Here is a 20,916-nt window from a genome sequence, read left to right on the forward strand (position 1 = left end):
TGTCCCTATGTTTGTTTCTCCCCACTGTCCACAAACATGCAGGTAGGTGGATTAATTGCCCTAGGTGTGAAAGTGTGTGTGTGTGTGTGCATGTTGCTCAGGGTGAATTCTCCTGCCTTGCTCCTAGTGTTACAATATGTGTTTTATTCTGTCTGTGTTTAGCTGGTGATGTTTTGATCAGATATTCTTGCTGCTTCCTCTGTGGAGCTTTCATAAGCTAGTTGATAGAAGTTTCTCAGTTAAATTTGCTTAAAATATGAACGTAAAAAAAAAAAAAACACTTTTATGTTTCTGGTTTGATGTAGCCTACCAGATCAAATTCTGTAAATCACTAGAAAAGAAAATGTTTAAAAATGTTGAAAAAATGGACTCTTTCCACAAAGTCTTCGAAAGACTCCGACATATTCCCATTATTTTTATTGGAAATTCCTTATGACTTTCGTTTAATTTACATTTAAGCTTATCAAGTATAATTGTGAATATTTTTTCAGAAAAATAAAAATATTTGTGCATTGAGAAAAAGATGCCTTCATTTGTAAAAAAAAATAATAATAAAAAAATTAAAAAATGACAAATTTTGACACCGTCATGCAGTAATTAAATTACTGCATGACTTTTGCAAAACATTTAATCACAAATTGCACGTGGAAAAATTTCAAGTAAGATTCAGTCTGTCACTGCATATCTCTCAGTAAAAGCAAAAGAAGAATCTAAGCTGAAACATCACTTGTACATTCTCTTGCTGGTTTGTAACAGTGTGCATCATGAAGGCCTTGTATTCCAATATTTTTACCTGGATTTTTCACAGGCGTCTACAGTATAAAGTGATGTAAAACCACGAGGTTTTACCCACGAGTTGTTATTTCTGATAAATTACCATATTGAAAGCTACTCATGTGCAAAATTGGGAAGTCTTATATCTACGCACATTTTCTTCCGATAAATACAGTCGATCGACATGGACGAGGTTGTGTTCAATCCTGTAAAACCTAAATGGCTGAACATTAATGATACCTGAGTCAGCTGCCACCATGATGATTGTTAATAATCCTGATGCTTGTCGCAAATATGTTGCATTGCATTAAAATTCAAGACATTCCAAATGTGCATCCATAATACACTGTAAATTTACAGCAAAAAAGCTATGTCAGGTACTAGTCTCAAAGCAGGGCAAAAAATGTTTCTCGTAGTCGGAAGGAAATGGCTGCTCGTTCCACTCATCAACTTCATTTTCTCTGCCCTCCTCATCACTGCTGTCAATCATTTGGCTATATTCTTTCTGATGACCAAGCACAGAATTGTTCTGCTGCAACCCCCCATATCCTTGCAACTCTTTTTCTCTGATGTGTCTGTGTTCTCTGTCCTCCTCTGGCTGCTCCTCCTCAGGTTCGTGATCAACTTCTGGCTCAAGAACTACCTCCACCTGTGAGATAGTTAGACCATGCTCCATGGAGGCTGAAGGAACAGGCCATGAGTGCCAGAACTGTAACACACACGCACACACACACACACAATGTTAGTTGGGACGCACTGCAAACTGAAAAACAGTAATTTAAGTTACTTAAAGGAACTTTATTTAAAAGCAGAGTTGGAAAAAGGACCCAAATTGCTCTTCTAAATAAATAGTCTGGCAAAACTTCAAGTACAGTTTCAAATTATTCATTCACTTCAAGTATAAACTCATAAATTTACCTACAGTATGAAAGGAACTGTACAAGAAAGATTCATAAAAATAAAAAGACATCGGTCTCACATCACACACTGAATGTAATTACTTTAGTTACGTGGAAAAAAAAATTGAAATAAACATTTATTGCTTATTCCTCAAACGAAAACTAATATGACAACTCTGATGATACAAACTAGCTGAATGCTAATAGCTAGCTGTAGCCACACAAACCTGCCTTGATAAATACAGAGTGTATTTAGCAACAAATAAATTACAGTGAAAGGTTTTAGGATTAGTTTTTAAGGTCATTTCTGTTCCATTAAAAAACAAAACAAACAGTTTAGGTTCGTTAGAAACATAGAACTCCATGCTGTCTGATGCTAAAAATTCATGTTATGACTAAAAACATATGATTACAGAGAAATGTAGTGAAGTAGTGTTTGAAAACGTAATGGGTAAATGTTAGTTAGATTTTGAGGTACGCAAATTAAATATTATGATTAACCACCTGAAAAGCAAGACGTTTTCATTGATGACGTTATTATGACAAAATAATATAACGTATACGTATGCACGTACACTGTAAAAACTAAATGGATTTAACTTCACAGATTTAGTAAATCAGCAGTAAACACATTCACTTCTTAATAAGCTTATTCACTGCACTACAACAAAATGACATATTAGCAAGTGAAAATATCTAAAATATCGGCACATTCCAACATTTCTTATTATAAAATGATTATAAATCAAATATAATATTATTCAGCCTATTTTAGATGCTTTTACACATTTCAAGCTTCAGATTTTCTTATTCTATTAGCAAATCATTTCTGCTGCTTTATAGAAATAGATGCTTAAATTACATGCTTAAAAATGATCTGCCAATCAAACAAGACTGCTTCAAGCTTGAAATGAGTAAATCTGTCTAGAAATGGTTTTAATAATCATATATTTGGTTGACTACGTGATTTGACTACAATATATTCAAGATATTTTCACCTGCTAAGATGTCTTTTTTTTGCAGTATGGTGATTATGCTCATTAAAGAAGCAATGTGTTTACAGCTAATTCACTAAATCCATTAAGTACTTATATATGAAGAATATACAAATGCTATTCAGAAAGACTGCACCAGCAATAATGTATTGTTCTTGTTTTTTTTAGAGAGAGATATCTAATAATATGAGGGTTGGACAAATCATTAGCTTGGGAATCTAGGACAAGAAAATTGCATGTCTGGGCTGGAAGTTATTTATTACTAGTTTACTGGTGGACAAGTATGTTTATGGGGTAATGGTTAAATATTAGACTTCTGAGAAAGGGGTTACCAGCCTATTTTCTCCAGTCTACCAGCTGGAGAAAGAAAGAAAAATACCAATTTTTACCTTACATGTACGCTTAAACATAACATGTTCCAGTTGCTCTGTATGTTAATAACAAATGAACTTGTACAGAGGAAAGACTAACTTTTTTTTTTTTTTTTTTTATTAATCTGCAACACGTGCAATGCAGTGATGAACCTGAGCAAAATACAGAACCGGAAACTCATACAGTTCTGACAACAGAGAAAATAAAGACAGAGCCATCAAAGATGCCATCAGGCGAGAGGATAAGCACTACGGCTACAGAAGCTTCCCCTCCCTGGAAGTTAGTGAGTATTTTCACTAGTCAGCATTAATGCATATATTTTGGGGTTGAATGTTAGCCTGTAAATGTAACGGGTATGGAAAGTATTCTAAACATTTAACATGTAGAATTACACAAAAAAATGTATACCTGAAGTGACTGTATGTGTACATCTTCCCCTTTAATTTTCTGACTGCAGCGTGTAAATGTTAATTTCCTGTCTTTGCACCTCCTCTTCCTTTCCTGCAATGTGTTTGCATGGGAGAGGTAGGATTTTGAGAAGCTCTGATAAATCCAATTTCATCTTTGCCTTAAAAATCACTTTTAAACTAGCATTCCTTTTCTAAATCATATTTATGACATTATTTCCCATGTAAATTTATTATTTTCACTTTAATTACGGTTATGATTAGGTTTATGCATCATCCGTGAACTTGAACTTGAAGCAGGTGTTAATTGCAGTGAACTTGAAATTTATTTTACAGAAATGTTGAGGGCGAAAGCACACACTGTATGAGACTGTGTCATCTCTTTGTCAGAGAGTAAATGGAGAGTCGACCCAGTTGCCGTCCGCCTATTTATTTGGTTAAAAGAAAACGCAGACAACAACCAGTTACATAAGTTTCTGGGCAACCAAAATATGCAACTGGACCTTTAAAATCATTAGTTAATGATCTTATCATTTGTCAATCCCTTGCATGTTCTAGAAGATTCACTACATATTTTACTACAGTCCCTGATCTAACATGTCTTACACTATATGACCAAAGGTTTGAAGACACCTGATCAGTATATCCTTGTGTCTGTTGAACATCCCATTCCAGATTTAGTCCACCTTTGCTGTTATAATATTCTCCACTCTTCTGAGAAAGCTTTCCACTAGATATTGGAGCATGGCTTTGGGGATTTGTGCTCATTCAGCCATAAGCGCATTAGTGAGGCCTGGGGTACAGTGGGTGTTCCAATTCAATCCCAAACGTGTTCAGTGAGGTTGAGGTCAGAGCTCTGTGCAGGACACATGAGTTCTTCCACTCCAACCTTTTTCAAACCATGCCTTCATGGAACTTTCTCTCTTTGTGCACAGGGGCATTGTCATGCTGGAACAAGTTTGGGCCCTGTCGTTCCAATCAAGGGAAATTGTAACGCTACAGCATACACAGACATCGTATACAATTGCGTGCTTCCAACTTTGTGGGTGCTCACAGACGGGATTGAAGTTCAGGTGTCCAAAAAACTTTTGGCCATACAGTTTATTTGATTCTTCAGATAATTACCAAGCTCTTTGTGAACTGATCCAGGTCAGTTAGAGCAGTTATACAAGCAGTACATCCCATTTCAGTACAGTACACATAGTACACGTAACAGACTCATATTCATGCTGACCTGACTTCTTATCTGTTTAAACGAACTGCTGTTGATGGGGTCTGGAATTTTGTTGAACCATTCGGTTACCTCGGTCCTTAAACACCAACTGAAAAATTGGAAGTTGATTTCCGTTCAGATATTGCAATGGTATCATTTACACATCATTGTCAAAAAAATAACACAAGTAGGGGAACAATAAAATCTGAATGTATACAGTCCAGATATCTTTAACAAGGTGATTCGTTTTATTATTGAATATTAAAATAATACAAGAAATGGATTTTATACTTACCACGCAATTGAAATGATTAAGACCAGAGGGATGATTAAAGCCAACATAACTATGAGCACCACTACACTGGTAATATTATCTAAAGAACAAAACACATAAGATGATTACACATTATTCCCTATCCACTACACAGAATTTACAGAAGCATAAACAAGATTGGTATAATGGGAAACTATACAGTGCATCCGGAAAGTATTCACAGCGCTTCACTTTTCCCACATTTTGTTATATGTTACAGCCTTATTCAAAAATGGATTAAATTCATTATTTTCCTCAAAATTCTACAAACAATACCCCATAATGACAACGTGAAAGAAGTTTGTTTGAAATCTTTGCAAATTTATACAAAATAAAAACAAAAAAAGCACATGTACATAAGTATTCACAGCCTTTGCCATGACACTCAAAATTGAGCTCAGGTGTATCCTGTTTCCACTGATCATCCTCGAGATGTTTCTACAACTTGACTGGAGTCCACCTGTGGTACATTCAGTTGATTGGACATGATTTGGAAAGGCACACACCTGTCTATGTAAGGTCCCACAGTTCACAATGCATGTCAGAGCACAAACCAAGCCATGAAGTCCAAGGAATTGTCTGTAGACCTCCGAGACAGGATTGTATCGAGGCACAGATATGGGTAAGGGTACAGAAACATTTCTGCAGCATTGAGGGTCCCAATGAGCACAGTGGCCTCCATCATCCGTAAATGGAAGTCTGGAACCACCAGGACCCTTCCTAGAGCTGGCTGCCCGGCCAAACTGAGCGATCAGGGGAGAAGGGCCTTAGTCAGGGTGGTGACCAAAAACCCAATGGTCACTCTGACAGAGCTCCAGCATGTCTCTGTAGAGAGAGGAGAACCTTCCAGAAGAACAACCATCTGTGCAGCACTCCACCAATCAGGCCTGTATGGTAGAATGGCCAGATGGAAGCCACTCCTCAGTAAAAGGCACATGACAGCCCGCCTGGAGTTTGCCTAAAGGCACCTTAAGGACTCTCAGACCATGAGAAACAAAATTCTCCAGTCTGATGAAACAAAGATTGAACTCTTTGGCCTGAAAGGCAAGCGTCATGTCTGGAGGAAACCAGGCACCACTCATCACCTGGTCAATACCATCCCTACAGTGAAGCATGGTGGTGGCAGCATCATGCTGTGGGGATGTTTTTCAGTGGCAGGAACTGGGAGGCTAGTCAGGATCAAGGGAAAGATGAATGCAGGAATGTACAGAGACATCCTTGATGAAAACCTGCTCCAGAGTGCTCTGAAGGGCGAATGACAACGACCCTAAGCACACAGCCAAGATAACAAAGCAGTGACTACAGGACAAGTCTGTGAATGTCCTTGATGGCCCAGCCAGAGCCCAGACTTGAACCCGATTGGATATTTCTGGAGAGATCTGAAAATGGCTGTGCACCGACGCTCCCCATCCAACCTGATGGAGCTTGAGAGGTCCTGCGAAGAAGAATGGGAGAAACTGCAAAAATAGGTGTGCCAGGCTTGTAGCATCATACTCAAAAAGACTTGAAGCTGTAATTAGTGCCAAAGGTGCTTCAACAAAGTATTGAGCAAAGGCTGTGAATACTTATGTACATGTACTTTTTTTGTTTTTTATTTTTAACAAATTTGCAAAGGTTTCAAACAAACATCTTTCACGTTGTCATTATAGGGTATTGTTCATAAAATTTTAAGGAAAATAATGAATTTAATCCATTTTGGAATAAAGCTGTAACATAACAAAATGTGTAAAAAGTGAAGCGCTGTGAATACTTTCTGGAGGCAATGTATGATAGGAAAAAAAAAAAAAACCTGCCCAAAGTCAGACTATTTGAACATAACCCAGGTCAGACAATTTGCTGGGGGAAAGACTAATTAAAGTGAAGCTGAAGAATTTAAATTTGTAACAAAACTACTAGAACATTAATTCTGACTAGTATAATTCACAAACAGAGAAATAGGAAGTGAGACTGTTAAGGGTGAAGTGATACCATCGGAAGCTGTATTGAAACGGGTTTTTGCCCTCTCTCCTTCTCCAGCACTAGTCTTAGCGCTGATCCAAACTTCATACTGATGACCAGGCTTCAGATTAGAGAGCTGGTGACTGCTCCGATTGCTGCTCACGTTGTACACTGTGTAAAAGACAGAAACCTTCAATCACTGACTCAAAATGATTGAGCCCACCATTTCTTGTTACAATCCTACCAGACTTTACAACACTAACGAGTTGTGTTCAGAAGCACATCAGCAATGGGCCACAATGTAAACATGACTATTAGTTACATGGATATTTCACGGATTTCTTCACAACTAGATAAGCAATGTCTCTATGTGAAACTACTTTGAGATGAGGTTCCAATGTGAAATCATCACAAAAATGCTTGGCTGATTAGCATGAATGAGTAGGTACACACTTGTTCCTTATAAAGTTTTTGGTGAGTGTATAAACCAATTGGTGTTGTATTTAATAAAAAAGAATTCTTTTGTGAAAGTCAACAGGAAGTTGGCCTGGTTGTTAGATGAGTGAAGTAAAAAAAGTTACATAAACAGGCCAGGAAACTGTGAATGAAAAAGGTTCACACATACAGCAACTCGCAGCGAGGAAGCAACCGGAGACCATTCATTTTCAATGAAAGCTGGCAACTTCCGGCGACATGAGCGATAAAGTTGGGAAAAGTTTAACTTTATACAAATTTCGAGCAACTTGGTGCAGAAACTACCAGTGATCGATCGATAATTGGGTTTACCGACGTTTTTCCTGATATTTAAGCATTTTTCCATAATCAGTTTAGATATCAGTTTTGTAATAGCAGATCCACCAATAAATGGCGCCATCTTGTGGGCGTTTTGAGAATAGAGCACGGGACTGCAGCACTGTTTCTGATTTTTGCATTGTTTTTTTTTTGGTCATTTATTTATTTATTTATTTTTGTGTCTTATTTGTTTACCTTTTTTTTTTTTTTTTTTTTTAAAAGGACGCTTTAGTAACAGTGAACTTTATGTTTTATTTTTTGCATTCTTTTAGACCCCACTATTTATTGGTGTATAAATAAGAGTTAAGTGAAATTGCCAAAATTGTTATAAATAAAACAGTTTGTTCAGTTCAGTGGTGTTGTTGTCATTGTGTCAAAATAATAATAATAATAATAATAATATGTTTAATTTATATAGTGCCTTTCCAGAGCTCAAGGACGCTTTACAATACAAAAGTTAAAACAGAAGTAAAGAATAAATAAATATTGGTTCTGCATATTGGTTATCGGGTAAATAAACATGAAAATAATCTTTATCGTTATGTGCTATAAAAAATCAATATCGGTCGAGCTCTAACAACTCTAACAACTTCCAGTAGGAGTGAAGGCAGTAGAGCGCATGTAATGAGTGATCCACCATGCTGCCTGCGAGTCCGAATTGTTTCATGGACCCAGACAGACTGGCACTTGCGCTTTTGCTGCAGATAGATGGCCGCAGTGGCAAACAGCACACACTGCTTCTCCTTCACCTAGGACATGACGTATATATATTCTGGTGAATTGTATAAACAAACGCTTTCCAGACAACTGGTTTGTTGTCAACAGTGGAATGCTAGTTGCGCCACCCACTGATAAATGTTACTACGGCAATCAGGAGTAGGAACACCTACTGGCGACTTCGAAGTACAGTGACTGATGACTTGCAGTGATAAAATCTCTGTAAATGTGAGCGTACTTTGATTTGTCCACCCCTGTTGTGAATCACTGGGTCTTGCACAGTTATGTACTCACCAACTCCATCATTACAGACACCCACTAGGTATTCCTTGATATGTCCTTGGCTCTCATTAAGTGGAATAGGTGTCCACATCAAGTTTACACTAAACGGAGCGATAGGTATCGCTTGAAAGGCTGTGACTTTTGGAGGCACTGTACGAAAAAAAGGAAGAAGAGAGATGAGCAAAATTTCAGGCTCATTTCAGAGTACAGAATTACAGTGGTGTCTAATTCTGAAATCATGTGCTGATGCTTAATGAATATTTAACTCTATAAATATAAATATAACTCCAAAATGGATTCCAATTATAAGCTCAATTTTGTGGGATCACAAGTCAATGAATAAAGTCTAATCAAATCAACAAATTTAGCATACATTATCTTGCGAAATATGAGTGATGTATGGTTATTAAGTAAATGATACCTCCTTCAACAGTGTAGCCAATGGCAGACTTGAGTAGACGGCTGTGGTTGTTGATAATAGCAAACAGAGATATGTTGTATGCTGTGTAGTTTGACAATTGACCTGAAGATGGAGACAAAGGCTAAATGTGAGACATCAGCTATAGCATGAGCTATATCATCACTGAGTGTGGTGGATCATGAAGCATAATGTGCAATACATCAAAACATCAAAAAAGTCCAAAGTACACGAAACCTTCTACCTCATTTCACATCTCCTTTATCTAGCTGTTGCTTTAAATTGAATTGCAAAGTGACCTAGAGTGTGAGAAAGGGTCAGTCTCAGTCAATCCGAAAGCATCATGCTCTCATTCATACCTAGGGGCAATTTAGTGTAGCCAGTTCACTTATTGGCATGTTTTTGAGAAGTGGGAGGAAAGCAGTAGGTGCACAGAGAAAACATGCAAAACTCCACACAGACAGTAAGCCAAGTTCAGCACCAAAGCAGGGACCCGAGGCGGCAACACTACAGTCTGCACCGTAATACTCAGTTATTCATGGGAAAGCAGTTTATTCTACTATGCATTATTTAGTAACTACAAGAATAGGCATGTAATGTACATGCAAGGGTGAGTTATGTAATGGGTTCTGATTGTTTCAGGAAGTTTTGTGTTCTATTTCGAACACTGTTCTCAATTTGCACATACTTGCATTATCTTCAATCTTGTGAAGTGTAATTTGAATCTGGTAAACACTGATTCTGGGTAGTGGCACAGAGTCAGATGCATCATATCTGTGCACTAGAAAAAACAGTTCACTGTGTAAAAGCAGCATTTCTTGCTGAAGTGAAGGGTGTGGTGGTGCAACAGTTATGAATTATGGCAGACTACCCACACACAAACACCTACCTCTGAGTGTAACAAACGTCTGGGTTTTGTGAACCTTGATCCAGTTCAGGCATGGGGTGTGAGGTAGTCCTGCTGGTTTATGCTGCACCACATATTCCTCTACACCGTCAGAGACCGGAGGGTGCACTGACCATGATACATTGAGCTCCTGATACTTCCCTCTGACCTCCAACATGGCTGCTTGCTGCACACCTACCAAAACAATAGATATGCTTGCAATATTTCCAGTGCATTACTCTCTCCAGATTACATATGGCACCGATCATTGTTTTTCCTGCACACATACAGTCCCGTATGATGTGATTCGTGCAATTGTTTTTCTCAGTGAAGAAGAAAACCTGGGAACATGCTTGGTCTGCATCCACTGATTTATATCAATCTATTTGTCAAGTTCCATGACTACTTATGCTACAAACTGGATAAGGGTGAATAAAGGTCAGCATAACCAAATCCAACATAGAAGATATTTTAGAAAGTGTAGGACAAACTGTTTTTAGGGAATGTATTTAAGTATTTATTGATGTATTAAAAAAAAAAAAGCTCACTGCTGTGGTTGTGACACATTATCACGTGCCAATATGCAAAAGCAAGAAATCCAACACCAGTTTACCACATACGTGGGATGTGTCTGTGTATGGTTAGGGGTGTTGCTGATTTTCAGGTGTATCTAATGTGGATTTTTTTTTCATGTGTGTAACATGAGGGCATGTGTTTGTGTTTTCTTTTTTGCTTACTTTTTTGTGGAACCAACAAGTCAAACAATTCATTAATAAATACTGGGAAAAAAAGTCTTCAAAACAAGTTTCGGATGATTTTAAATGCACTGCAGAGCTAACAGAATGATTATTGACTGACTGAAAGTGTCTCTTACTTCCCATAAAGAAAAGCAGAGGGAAAAAAAAATAGTTGAATGCTAAAGTAAGTCTGCTAAGCATACAGCACTATTATCCTCACATTTCCTCCATTTGCAGTGACTCACCAGTTTGGGGTAATGCCACAAGTGCTGGACTTGACTTGCCCCCTGCTGCATTAGCGGTCACTGCAATGCACATCACCTCCTTAACTGGAACAGTGAGACGGCAGTAATGAAAACAGCTTTGCTCCTGCTCCTGAGAACATCTGGGATAGCTCTGCTGAGCATGTGAAACCAAGTTTGATGGCTCTTTTCTAATCATGTCCAGACCACAGTTCTTTGCGTATGTGTACACTGGTCCGTTTATGACCGACACAGAGCCATTGGTCAGTGTCATAGTCACCATATAGCTGTTGATGTCACCTCTTGCCTGCTGCTTGGGCATCTCCTGGACAAGACAAACAGAAAAGACAGGATAAAATAATGAGTTACCATAAGAGAGCTTTATAAAGCCAAATGAGTGTGCTGACAAGTTATTGAGCATTAATATGCTGCTGCGTGACTCTGATCATGCTCGGTGTAGAAGTATACCTTCCATAGGATGGTGCAGCTGGATTCATCTGTAGCAGAATCACAGTCACTCCAAACATCAAGAATTCCCTCAGGAGCTAAGGAAGTGGTTACAAAAGAAAACTTGTGTTCATGTTCAAATTATTCTTGAGCATATCACTAAATAAATATGATGAATAATTAATTAGTTTAATGGCGAAATACTCCTAGGAAACGCTCCTGTGCGTATTAAAAATGTGTTTTCTTGTCATTTCCCCAGCTTCAGTGCCTATTTGTAACAGGTCAACAAAGGTTAGAGCTGAAGTATCAAGTTCAAACTCCATCAAACTCCATGCACACAGGACAGTGGTGAGATTCGTATCCCCAGCCCCTGAGGTGCCATTAGCTAGCTAGATTCGGTTTGTAACAAGATGTTTTTGCTTTCCACTTAATAAGTTATATAGTCTGTTGTGTAGTGTTGTGTATAGTCTATTGTCTAACTGTTTGCACTGTTGTCTGCTGCTGTTTGTCACTGTGTGGTCAGAGACAGATGCAAATAGCTACTATGATAGCCACGATGTTCTGCTATACTGGGTACACAGTGACGCAGAACAGGTTTGTAGCTCTTCAGCTGGAAAGAATAAAAATAACTAAATCTACCAATATATATATATATATATATATATATATATATATATATATATATATATATATATTATATATATATATATATATATATATATATATATATATAAAAGAATTGTTGACTGAAGTCCATCATGTTCTATCCTTCCCATTCTCAGAAACAAAACGAACATGTACAAGAATATTACAGAAGCGCTTTTCTCTCTTTAGGTGTGGTTGGTTTTTAATAACTGACCTGCAGCAGGAGTTTCAGCAGTGTACTCTGAGCTCCAGGCACTCATCACTGCTCTCGTGTCAGAAGCACACCTACAGCGAACACGGAACTTGTATGTGGTGAATGGCACAGCCTCTTCTAATATAAAACCCACCTCATAAGTGTCTTCAACCTATACCCCCACCACACACACACACACACACACACACACACAGAGACACATATATAACAATAAAACATGCAGCATGACCTACGTAAGCCAAAATGTTCAGATTAAACATTAAAGATCTGTTTTTTTTTTAAGTGGATGAAGCTTACAGGTGTCACTTCAATTTAAAAACCTCCTCTTTTATTATCTGCCCCCCATTAGTCTCACCTCTGTCCACTCCTGGTCACACTGCTTCTTATATTGGACCTTACACTGCCATTCGGTGTATTCTGCTTCATTGGGCACATGCCAAGAAATCTCCAAAGGGTCAGAACTTTGGATGGTGATGGAAGGAAGGGCTGGCTGGACTGAAAAAAGATAAGAGTGTAAAAGTAAAATACATAAAACCAAGCGAATTACTTCAAAATGTTTTGAAAGTGAAAGTAGAGTGTGAGATGTGAGTGTGTATAGAAGGAACTCACTGATACTGTGTGTGTTGGTTATGAGAGTTTCTGAATCAATTTTGCCCAATGTGTTCACTTCAGAAACCCACACATTAATGTGTTCATGAGCTGAGTATTCAGCACGTGGAATAATGCCGCCGTCACTCTCCCCAACGTCTACAGAGCCACTGGACCTGTATATAAAATACACGCTGTTAAGACACATGCATCCACACACACTATGGAAAAATCAACCTGCTACAGTGATTTGTTTCTCTCTGAGTACCCTGTGGCATTAAATGGCATGCCCACTTGGCAATCCACATTTAACTTTTATACTTTTACATCACATATATCAAAATAAAATAAAAAATCTGATTTGACTTAGAAATGTTAAAATTTTATTTTACTTAGTATCACAATTTTGGTTATTACATTCCTGTTAAGCATACATGTTTTTTACACACAGCTAGTAGTGGCATCATTCCCATTCCTCATGTGAACGAAAGGTACAGCTAAGTGATCAATGCCTGAAGATGGTTTGGAGCTATCTCTTATTAACCAGGCACAAACGTTTCTTTATAAATGATTTGGATTTTATCAATGAAAATAATTTATAAGTTTACACATTATTGCCGTTTTGGAACGTCTAAAAATTCAAGATAAATTATTTTGGTATAACTGAAAAATGGACAGTTTGACATAAATTGGGGTCAGGGAATGCCCTGGACATAGCAGGGCACAAGCATACACAAACAGCCATTCAGACACTACAGACAATTTAAAGATGCCAATCAGCCTATTGGCAATTAGTCCGATTTCTTTGGAATTTCCTCTTACACCCCTGAAGCACATAACATACAAACTCCACACACACCGGGCAGAAGCGGGAATCAAACCCCCAACCTCAGAGGTGCGCGGTAAATGTGCCAACCACAGCCCATAACTGGGACAAAACAATACAATACATGCACAAGTTCCTTGGTTTTTCTTTTTTTCTTAATATAACATGTTTCATTAATGTCAGCATTTTCATCTGTTGGAAGGGGTTTCTAACAGCTTCTTAATCATATTTCATATTTAATATTTTTCATTTGCCTAGTGCTGTATATCTTTGTTGGCTTGTAATAGCTGGTAATAGCAATTTAAAACAATGGTCATAAAAGTATTAACATGATAATCTGATAGACTTTTACCCATGACTTTCAACTCTCCAGTGCAGGGTGAAGTTGGTTGGGATCAAGGGATTAAGTGACCTAGTCCAGTGGCAATGGATATTTCTCTGTTCATCATTAAATGGAATTAAGCAGGTGGGAGGAGGATCTGCAAAAAAAGATAAGAAATTGTGGGAATGCTTTAAGTAACAGGTGGGTTCCAATAATTGTGGAAGACAAAATAAAGAAAGAAAAGTCCCACCCCACATGAAAGTAACAGTTAAACAACACTGCAAAGGTGCACACTAGACAGTCTAACAGGAAGTTTTGAAATGTGTGCAAACTACAGGCCCAGCACAGTGCACATGTACATGCTCTCAGTACAGCCCAACAGCTGTTAGGTCAGGTTCACACATACTCTGTTTGCAATGCGTATGCGGTGCATTTTATTTTTTTCCTGTGTCCATGTTAACTGGTTAGAGCAACCACACTGCACACAGACGTGCAGTTCATACAGAAGTGTGCGTACGGATCGTTTCTGTACCAAGTCTATTTTTGCTGTGCTGCACGTCCTGAATTAAAGTGATAGCGCATAGTTCGTGGTCAAAATGAACACGCATTGAAAATTTTGTTATTTCACCATAAATGCATATAAAGTATATGTATTACTAAAGTATAAAGTAAAGTATACTACTGTTTTTCACAGTCATCTTATTACTTTAAGCCGGGGTAAAGCAAAGAAAACCAAAACGCTTACCAGGAGTTGCAAAAGTAACCAATGTGGTCAAAATTATATCTTTATATATAAAACTATATTTTTTAATGTGAAATACACTACACAGAATGTTATATTGTGTGTGGGTGAGGGCACTTGCATCTCAGCAGAAAGCGGCAATCACGTGACAGGCCGGTTATGGGAGAAAGTTGCGAATGACCCGCAGGATTTGTTGTATACAGATTTAAATGCAAAAGAAAAGACATTCCTCGGCTGTTTTTGTGGGTGGTAAGTTTTCATTTAAAATGTTTGTGATACTACCTTTTCATGTAAGAGAAGTACCATGTTTAAATGTTTAGCTACTTGCTTGAGCAACGTAATATATATATATATAACTAATGATTACGGTATTTACATTTATTGTGTTTAAACATGAATACGTCTATAAAGGATTGTATTACTGTACTGCGTTGGCTTAAACTTCATTCAAAGTCTTGTCACTCTCCATCTTCATGTCCTTTCCTGAATGTGTGTTCAGGATCAGTAGCACACTGCAAACGTGTCTTAGGTGAAAGCACGATGGTGCGTGCTGCTTCTGCACCGCATATGTGCTGCAAACCGAGTATGTGTGCCTGAGCAGTTCCTCCTTTTTTGTAGTTCCTATCTTCACTTTGTATAACATTGATAAGAGCATTTCCTTCCTTGTGTCTAACCATTACCACACACATTCTGATAACCTGGGTCTGTTCTACACAAACCGTGCGGTCTATACAAGGTTTTACAACAATCATAGGAAGGTTAAATATGCTAAAGTTAAAGTTGAAAGAAAAAAAGCTGATTAAATGTTACATTTTCTTTAGAAACAACACTGAAACCAAAGTGAGAATGCTGTATTTAATGCTGAAGAACGCCGCCAGTTCTTTTTTTATCTGTGATTAATTAGTTTCTGCTAAAAGTGCTAAAATCAGCCCAGAGGTTTTTTTTGTGATTGATGTGGCCAAAAATGCTTGGTTTTGCTGCGGCTTTTTAAAAAAATTGCGAAGCAACATATTTTTTCCTTATTTATGCTTTTTTTCTTTCAGAAAACTACTTGAACTGAAGAAATTGCAATTGCAAAAAAAAAATTTTCACAGTGATGTTTGTTGGTATATGAGACCTTTTAGCTTTACTCATGTTCGATGCACGTGAATCAAAGTGGGCTTTGACTGAATGCGTGTTGTGATGATGTCACATGAAGCGTCTTGGCACAAATCTGCAAAAAATCAGCAGTAATTTTGAAAACGAGCAAACTCCTCTAGAATATTGCAAAGTTTGCTTGATTTTGTGTTCATTTCGGTGATCGCAAAAATGCTAAATCCTGGAGGGACTGTAAAATGAAACCCTAAGCTTATAGGCTCATGGTGAATAATAACAACCACTTTTACCAAAGCGCTGCTGAATTCTGAAAATTGACTGGCCAGAAGGTGTTGTTTAATCTTCTATTACAGTAGCTCTGACGGCTGTAATTCGAATCACAGGTTTATATATTACTGAGCTCGTTCTAAGCCATTCAGTGCATTTCTTCTTAGGGGCATGTATGCCAGATGCTCGCATAATTAATAATAATAAAGTCTAACAATAAACAGACTTTACAGAGATATATATTCATGCTGAAACTTTCTGGAAGAAGAACTGTTTATAACTGCTATAACATAAGTGATAACAGAAACTAACGTGTTAGGCAGATGAACATTACAATACTAGGGGGGGGTAATTAAAACCCATTGTTGATTATGTAAGTGGTAATACACAGCTGGGAGTGCAATACACATTTTTAATGCATGAGGTGGAGGCACAGAACCACCCGATGCAAAGCGGAATGCATAAAAATTGTGTAATGCACACCTAGCAGTGGATTATTCCGCTTATACCGTGGTCACTTCCCGGCATAGACAAGTTAAAGCTGTCACTGATGTTTGCAGTGCAAAATGTGACTGAAAGGTTAAAAATAACAGTTACTTTTCATTAGCTAGTTATTTCAGATACGGGTCGTTAGATCTAGTATTCTGCCAGCTCTAAATCATACACAGAGATAAAATAGTGCGATAAGATTACATTTATTTGAATTAATTATAATAAATAGTTATGTGTGCGAGAGAGAGAACGAGAGAGAATTACCTGTGTCTGTGCTGCATCTCTACTAATAATGAAGCTCTGAGTTTAACTACTCTATGCAACTATAACTGTAAGTTACTATGGTTACTGTTGTTTATAGGCAGCGCATTAATTTAGAACTGATTAAACTGAACTATCTGTGCATTCAACGGTTTGAGTGCACACCTTCCAGCCAATCAGAATCGTGTATTCACTCAGACCATGGTATAATTACCTATAAAAGAATGTCATAAAGTATGGCACATCGTAAAGTGTTTTATTCTTTATGCATTACACATAGCTGGTTGTTTTCTGAATCAATCAGAGACGACCAGTGTTTTCTCTTCTTCTGATCAAGATAAAGAACGAATGTGGTGAAGTGGAAATGTGTGTGCAGGGTCAAACTTTACACATAAAAAATACTGTTAAATAAATCAGTGTGGGATCTAAAGAGTGGGCTAAAACAGAAACTGTTATGGTTATTGTGGCTGACTGATTTAACATCACATCCTAGTTTTCACTATAAACCATAACCTATACACTTAGGCACTGTCCTGTCTTAGTCAGAGCATGCCACTCTACTAACACATGTAGTATTCGAGACTTGTGCTAATCACCTGCCCACATATGGCACTAGTAGAATTTTATACAAGGCATATATAACATGGTAAAACGTACCTACGTGTGTAAGCTAGATGTGACGATAGCTTATAAAATAAATGATGAGTATGTACAGTCTGGATGAGGATGTATAGTCTGCTCATATTTTTCATGAAAAGTAACAGGTCATAACACATCATAAAAGTAACAGGAAGTGAGGTGTGACTCTCTAGATGGTAGAGTACACAGCGCATATTGTAAGTTTATTATATGTCATTTGGGACACAATTGTAGTATTTACTCTCAGAAGCATGTTTTCAGAAGTAATGAGTAAACGTACCGTGCACTGTACATCTGTGTGTGTGTGTGTGTGTATATGTGTGTGTATATATATATATATATATATATATATATATATATATATATATATACACACACACACACAGAAATACATTTACAAAGTTATATCATCCTTATAGTAGATGTAAGTGTATGGGTTATTCAACTCATTGTAAATAAATCCTAACTATCCATAAATACACAAATTCTAAGGTACTGTTACTTAAATGTTCACAAAGTGAAAATAAATTCTGACTGTACTGCTTTAGTCATTTTGAAACAATTATGTTTAATCGACTGATGCTTCTTTTGCTTCCCAATGGTCATAACTGTAACCAGTTGTAGCACTTTATGAAAAGATATATAGACTGTGCTATGGGGTTGTTCAAGCAGTACACTTTATTTACTAAATTTATATGGGATGAAAATAATTTATGATGCATCTTTATCGACCATTCCTGCCAATTTCCTAGCCATTTGTGACATACAAGTGATTTAATATATGCTTAAATATTTACAGACACGGTATCAATCACACTATTGTAATTACATTGGATAACACTTATCATTTTAAATGCTGCTTTAAAAAACAATATATTGTGCACCTACTCGACAATATCGCCAGTTTCTATCAGTGTGGGTCATAATCTCAATATTGTGTCAATACTCACAGCCTTCATGTACCATACAGGACAAAGGTGTGTGTCCTGGAATGTGTCCTGGACAGAGCAGCGTGCAGTCTGTGTTCTGCATTTCATGCACATCTGTAAGTGCGCTGAAGCTTACGCTCATGTGGTTACACCCAGTCTGTGAGACGTGTGCTGCTGGTGTAAGAGGAAGCACGTTCAGATGACACAAGTCACACTCCAGCGGGGAGCCCTGAGGATCTGCCTGGCACTCGATTGACACATTGTGGCTGACAGATGAAACCCTACGCCACCAGCACTTGACAGACACTCCAAACGAGGCTGGAAGAGCAGCAAATGTTGCAATGTTTAAAACATGAAAAGCAAATGGATGAGAGCAGCAACGTCTAAAATAAAGCTACTTCAAGAACTTTTAGGCTATGAGCCAACACAAACCACACGCACACACACACACACCTGTTTGTTTTTGTAACTTCTAAGGACATTCAATTTCCTTCAATTTTATTTGTATAGCACTTTTAACAATGGACATTGTCTCAAAGCAGCTTTACAGAAACATATAAACTCATGATACAGATGTTAAGTGTGTTAATTTATCCCTATTGAGCAGGGATGGTGGCAAGGAAAAAACTCCCTAAGATGATATGAGAAAGAAACCTTGAAAGGAACCAGACTCAGAAGGGAACCTGTTCTCATCTGGGTAACAATGGAGAGTGTGAAAGTAAAAGAAAGTTCATTGTGGTTTTTATATAAAGTCTGTTTTGTTGAACTAATCCACTGTTCACTAAAGGAGACTTGAGTGCAAAATTGTATGTGGTAATTGCGGTCCTAAGGCCATAGCAGTAACCATAGTCCCAGAAACGAGAATGTCCATGTGGAAATGAGGTCCAAAACAATTTCCATGGTACTTCAAGCAGCACCGTCCTCAGCAATCTCCAGACTGCACTGCTTGGTGTCGTCCTCAGTGGCAGAATGTAGCCTCCACATTAGATTATATCTATTCACCACCTCTATGCAATAATTATTACTACACCCAATCCTAAACCCAACCCAAACCTCCACCTCAGCAACTACAAAGAGATGGTTTTATTTGTTCGGTTTTCAAAGAAAAAGAACATAGCTTTTCATAAAAAGTATATCACATAATCAGGGCTGGCTTCCTGGTCCTGATTAGACAGGTTAACCCTGTGGGTTTTTTTGTTCTTTTGTTTTCTTCATACAGTCTTACAGGACATTTTGATCTTGACAATTCACAAAAACACGCAAACACACCTGCACACTTGGTTAATCTGCGATCAGTTTTCAGGATTTAACTGATTTACCACAATGATCTGATATGGAAAAAATAAATCTTCCCTATCATTTGATATTGCCAGTTAATTAGCTTGAAACTACATGATACATGCTTCTTTTTTTCTCCTCCTGACACACATTTTAACTCATGAATACATTTTTCACTATTTATTTATTTATATTCTTACACTCTGCAGCCTATTATAGTACAAAAACCGATTACAACGCACTTTCATAGTTATTTATGGAGGCAATTACTGTGTTTTATTCCTAAACTTTTCAAACTTAAAAAAACCAACAACCTCAAAATAAGACTATTCTTGATTTATTGGGTTTTATATTAGGACATTATAAAGGCAGGCATAAACTCTTCTTCTTTTTTTTGACAGGCACACACCAACCAATTTAATGGGGCTTTAAGGCGTAATAGATCATTAATAACTAATAAACAACTATAGGAGTTGCTATCTCAAGTAATTAAATGACTATAACATGCCAGGAACTTTTCCCATAAAGTGTAGCAAAATAAAGAATCATTAGTAATAGCTGTGACCTGTTGTAATCATAACGCAATCTGGGAAACACCCAGCTTCCACTCACGCTACAGCAGCTACTCGAGGCATTTGAACTATTTCAACATTAAAAAAAACACATAAACAAACAAATAAAAACTCACCGTGAGGAAAGAGCCAGGCGATGTGTAGTGTAAGCAGAGGTAAAATTAGGGCTCGAGTTTGCCATACTGCCATCATCACATCACTCATAGCATAATCCTCACATAACTACTACACTGTTATTCCTGAGCTCACAGTAACTTAACAACCAACTGTTTAAACTCATTACTACCTAATTCTGAATGAAAATTACATTACACGCGTCTTATTGTACTCGAAGTGAACCGTCGCCACACAAGTAAGAAAAGAAAGAAAGAAACGAACAAAACAACAAAAAGCAAGTTCTCCTATTTAAAATGAACGTCTTCTCTGCACTGAGGTTCCTGTAAAACTCAGCTCGAGCGCCGTCTTGTCAAGCAACGCATGTTTACACGCGCTCATTTTCGCCAGTACCATGTGAACTCATTTCCGGGGGTCGGTCAATTCGCGTTATTTTAATCATATGCAGAAAATTTTGAATACTATTTATATTTTTGGCCATTTTTAAAGGCCATTTTTTC

General features: G+C 37.5%; 1 protein-coding gene across 2 annotated transcripts; it reads right to left on the reverse strand.

The window, feature by feature from the left end:
• Positions 1-383: 383 nt before the first annotated feature.
• il12rb2l (interleukin 12 receptor, beta 2a, like) lies at positions 384-20,766 on the reverse strand. 2 transcript variants are annotated; one of them, XM_017456620.3, is made up of 16 exons: positions 20,419-20,766; positions 18,474-18,770; positions 14,058-14,184; positions 12,901-13,055; positions 12,647-12,786; positions 12,292-12,442; positions 11,454-11,530; positions 10,989-11,310; positions 10,010-10,201; positions 9,124-9,225; positions 8,715-8,852; positions 6,942-7,082; positions 4,956-5,034; positions 4,682-4,769; positions 3,449-3,541; positions 384-1,483 (listed from the first exon to the last, which is right to left on the reverse strand). In XM_017456620.3, the coding sequence occupies exons 1-16, from the start codon at positions 20,504-20,506 to the stop codon at positions 1,148-1,150; spliced, it is 2,526 nt and encodes an 841-aa protein (XP_017312109.1). In that variant the 5' UTR covers positions 20,507-20,766; the 3' UTR covers positions 384-1,147. The 2 variants fall into 2 exon arrangements, with proteins under 2 accessions (XP_017312109.1, XP_017312117.1); XM_017456628.3 differs by lacking the exon at positions 3,449-3,541.
• Between the last annotated feature and the right edge of the window lie 150 nt (positions 20,767-20,916).

This window comes from Ictalurus punctatus, chromosome 2, assembly GCF_001660625.3.
Source record: "Ictalurus punctatus breed USDA103 chromosome 2, Coco_2.0, whole genome shotgun sequence".
NCBI classification, from domain to species: domain Eukaryota; kingdom Metazoa; phylum Chordata; class Actinopteri; order Siluriformes; family Ictaluridae; genus Ictalurus; species Ictalurus punctatus.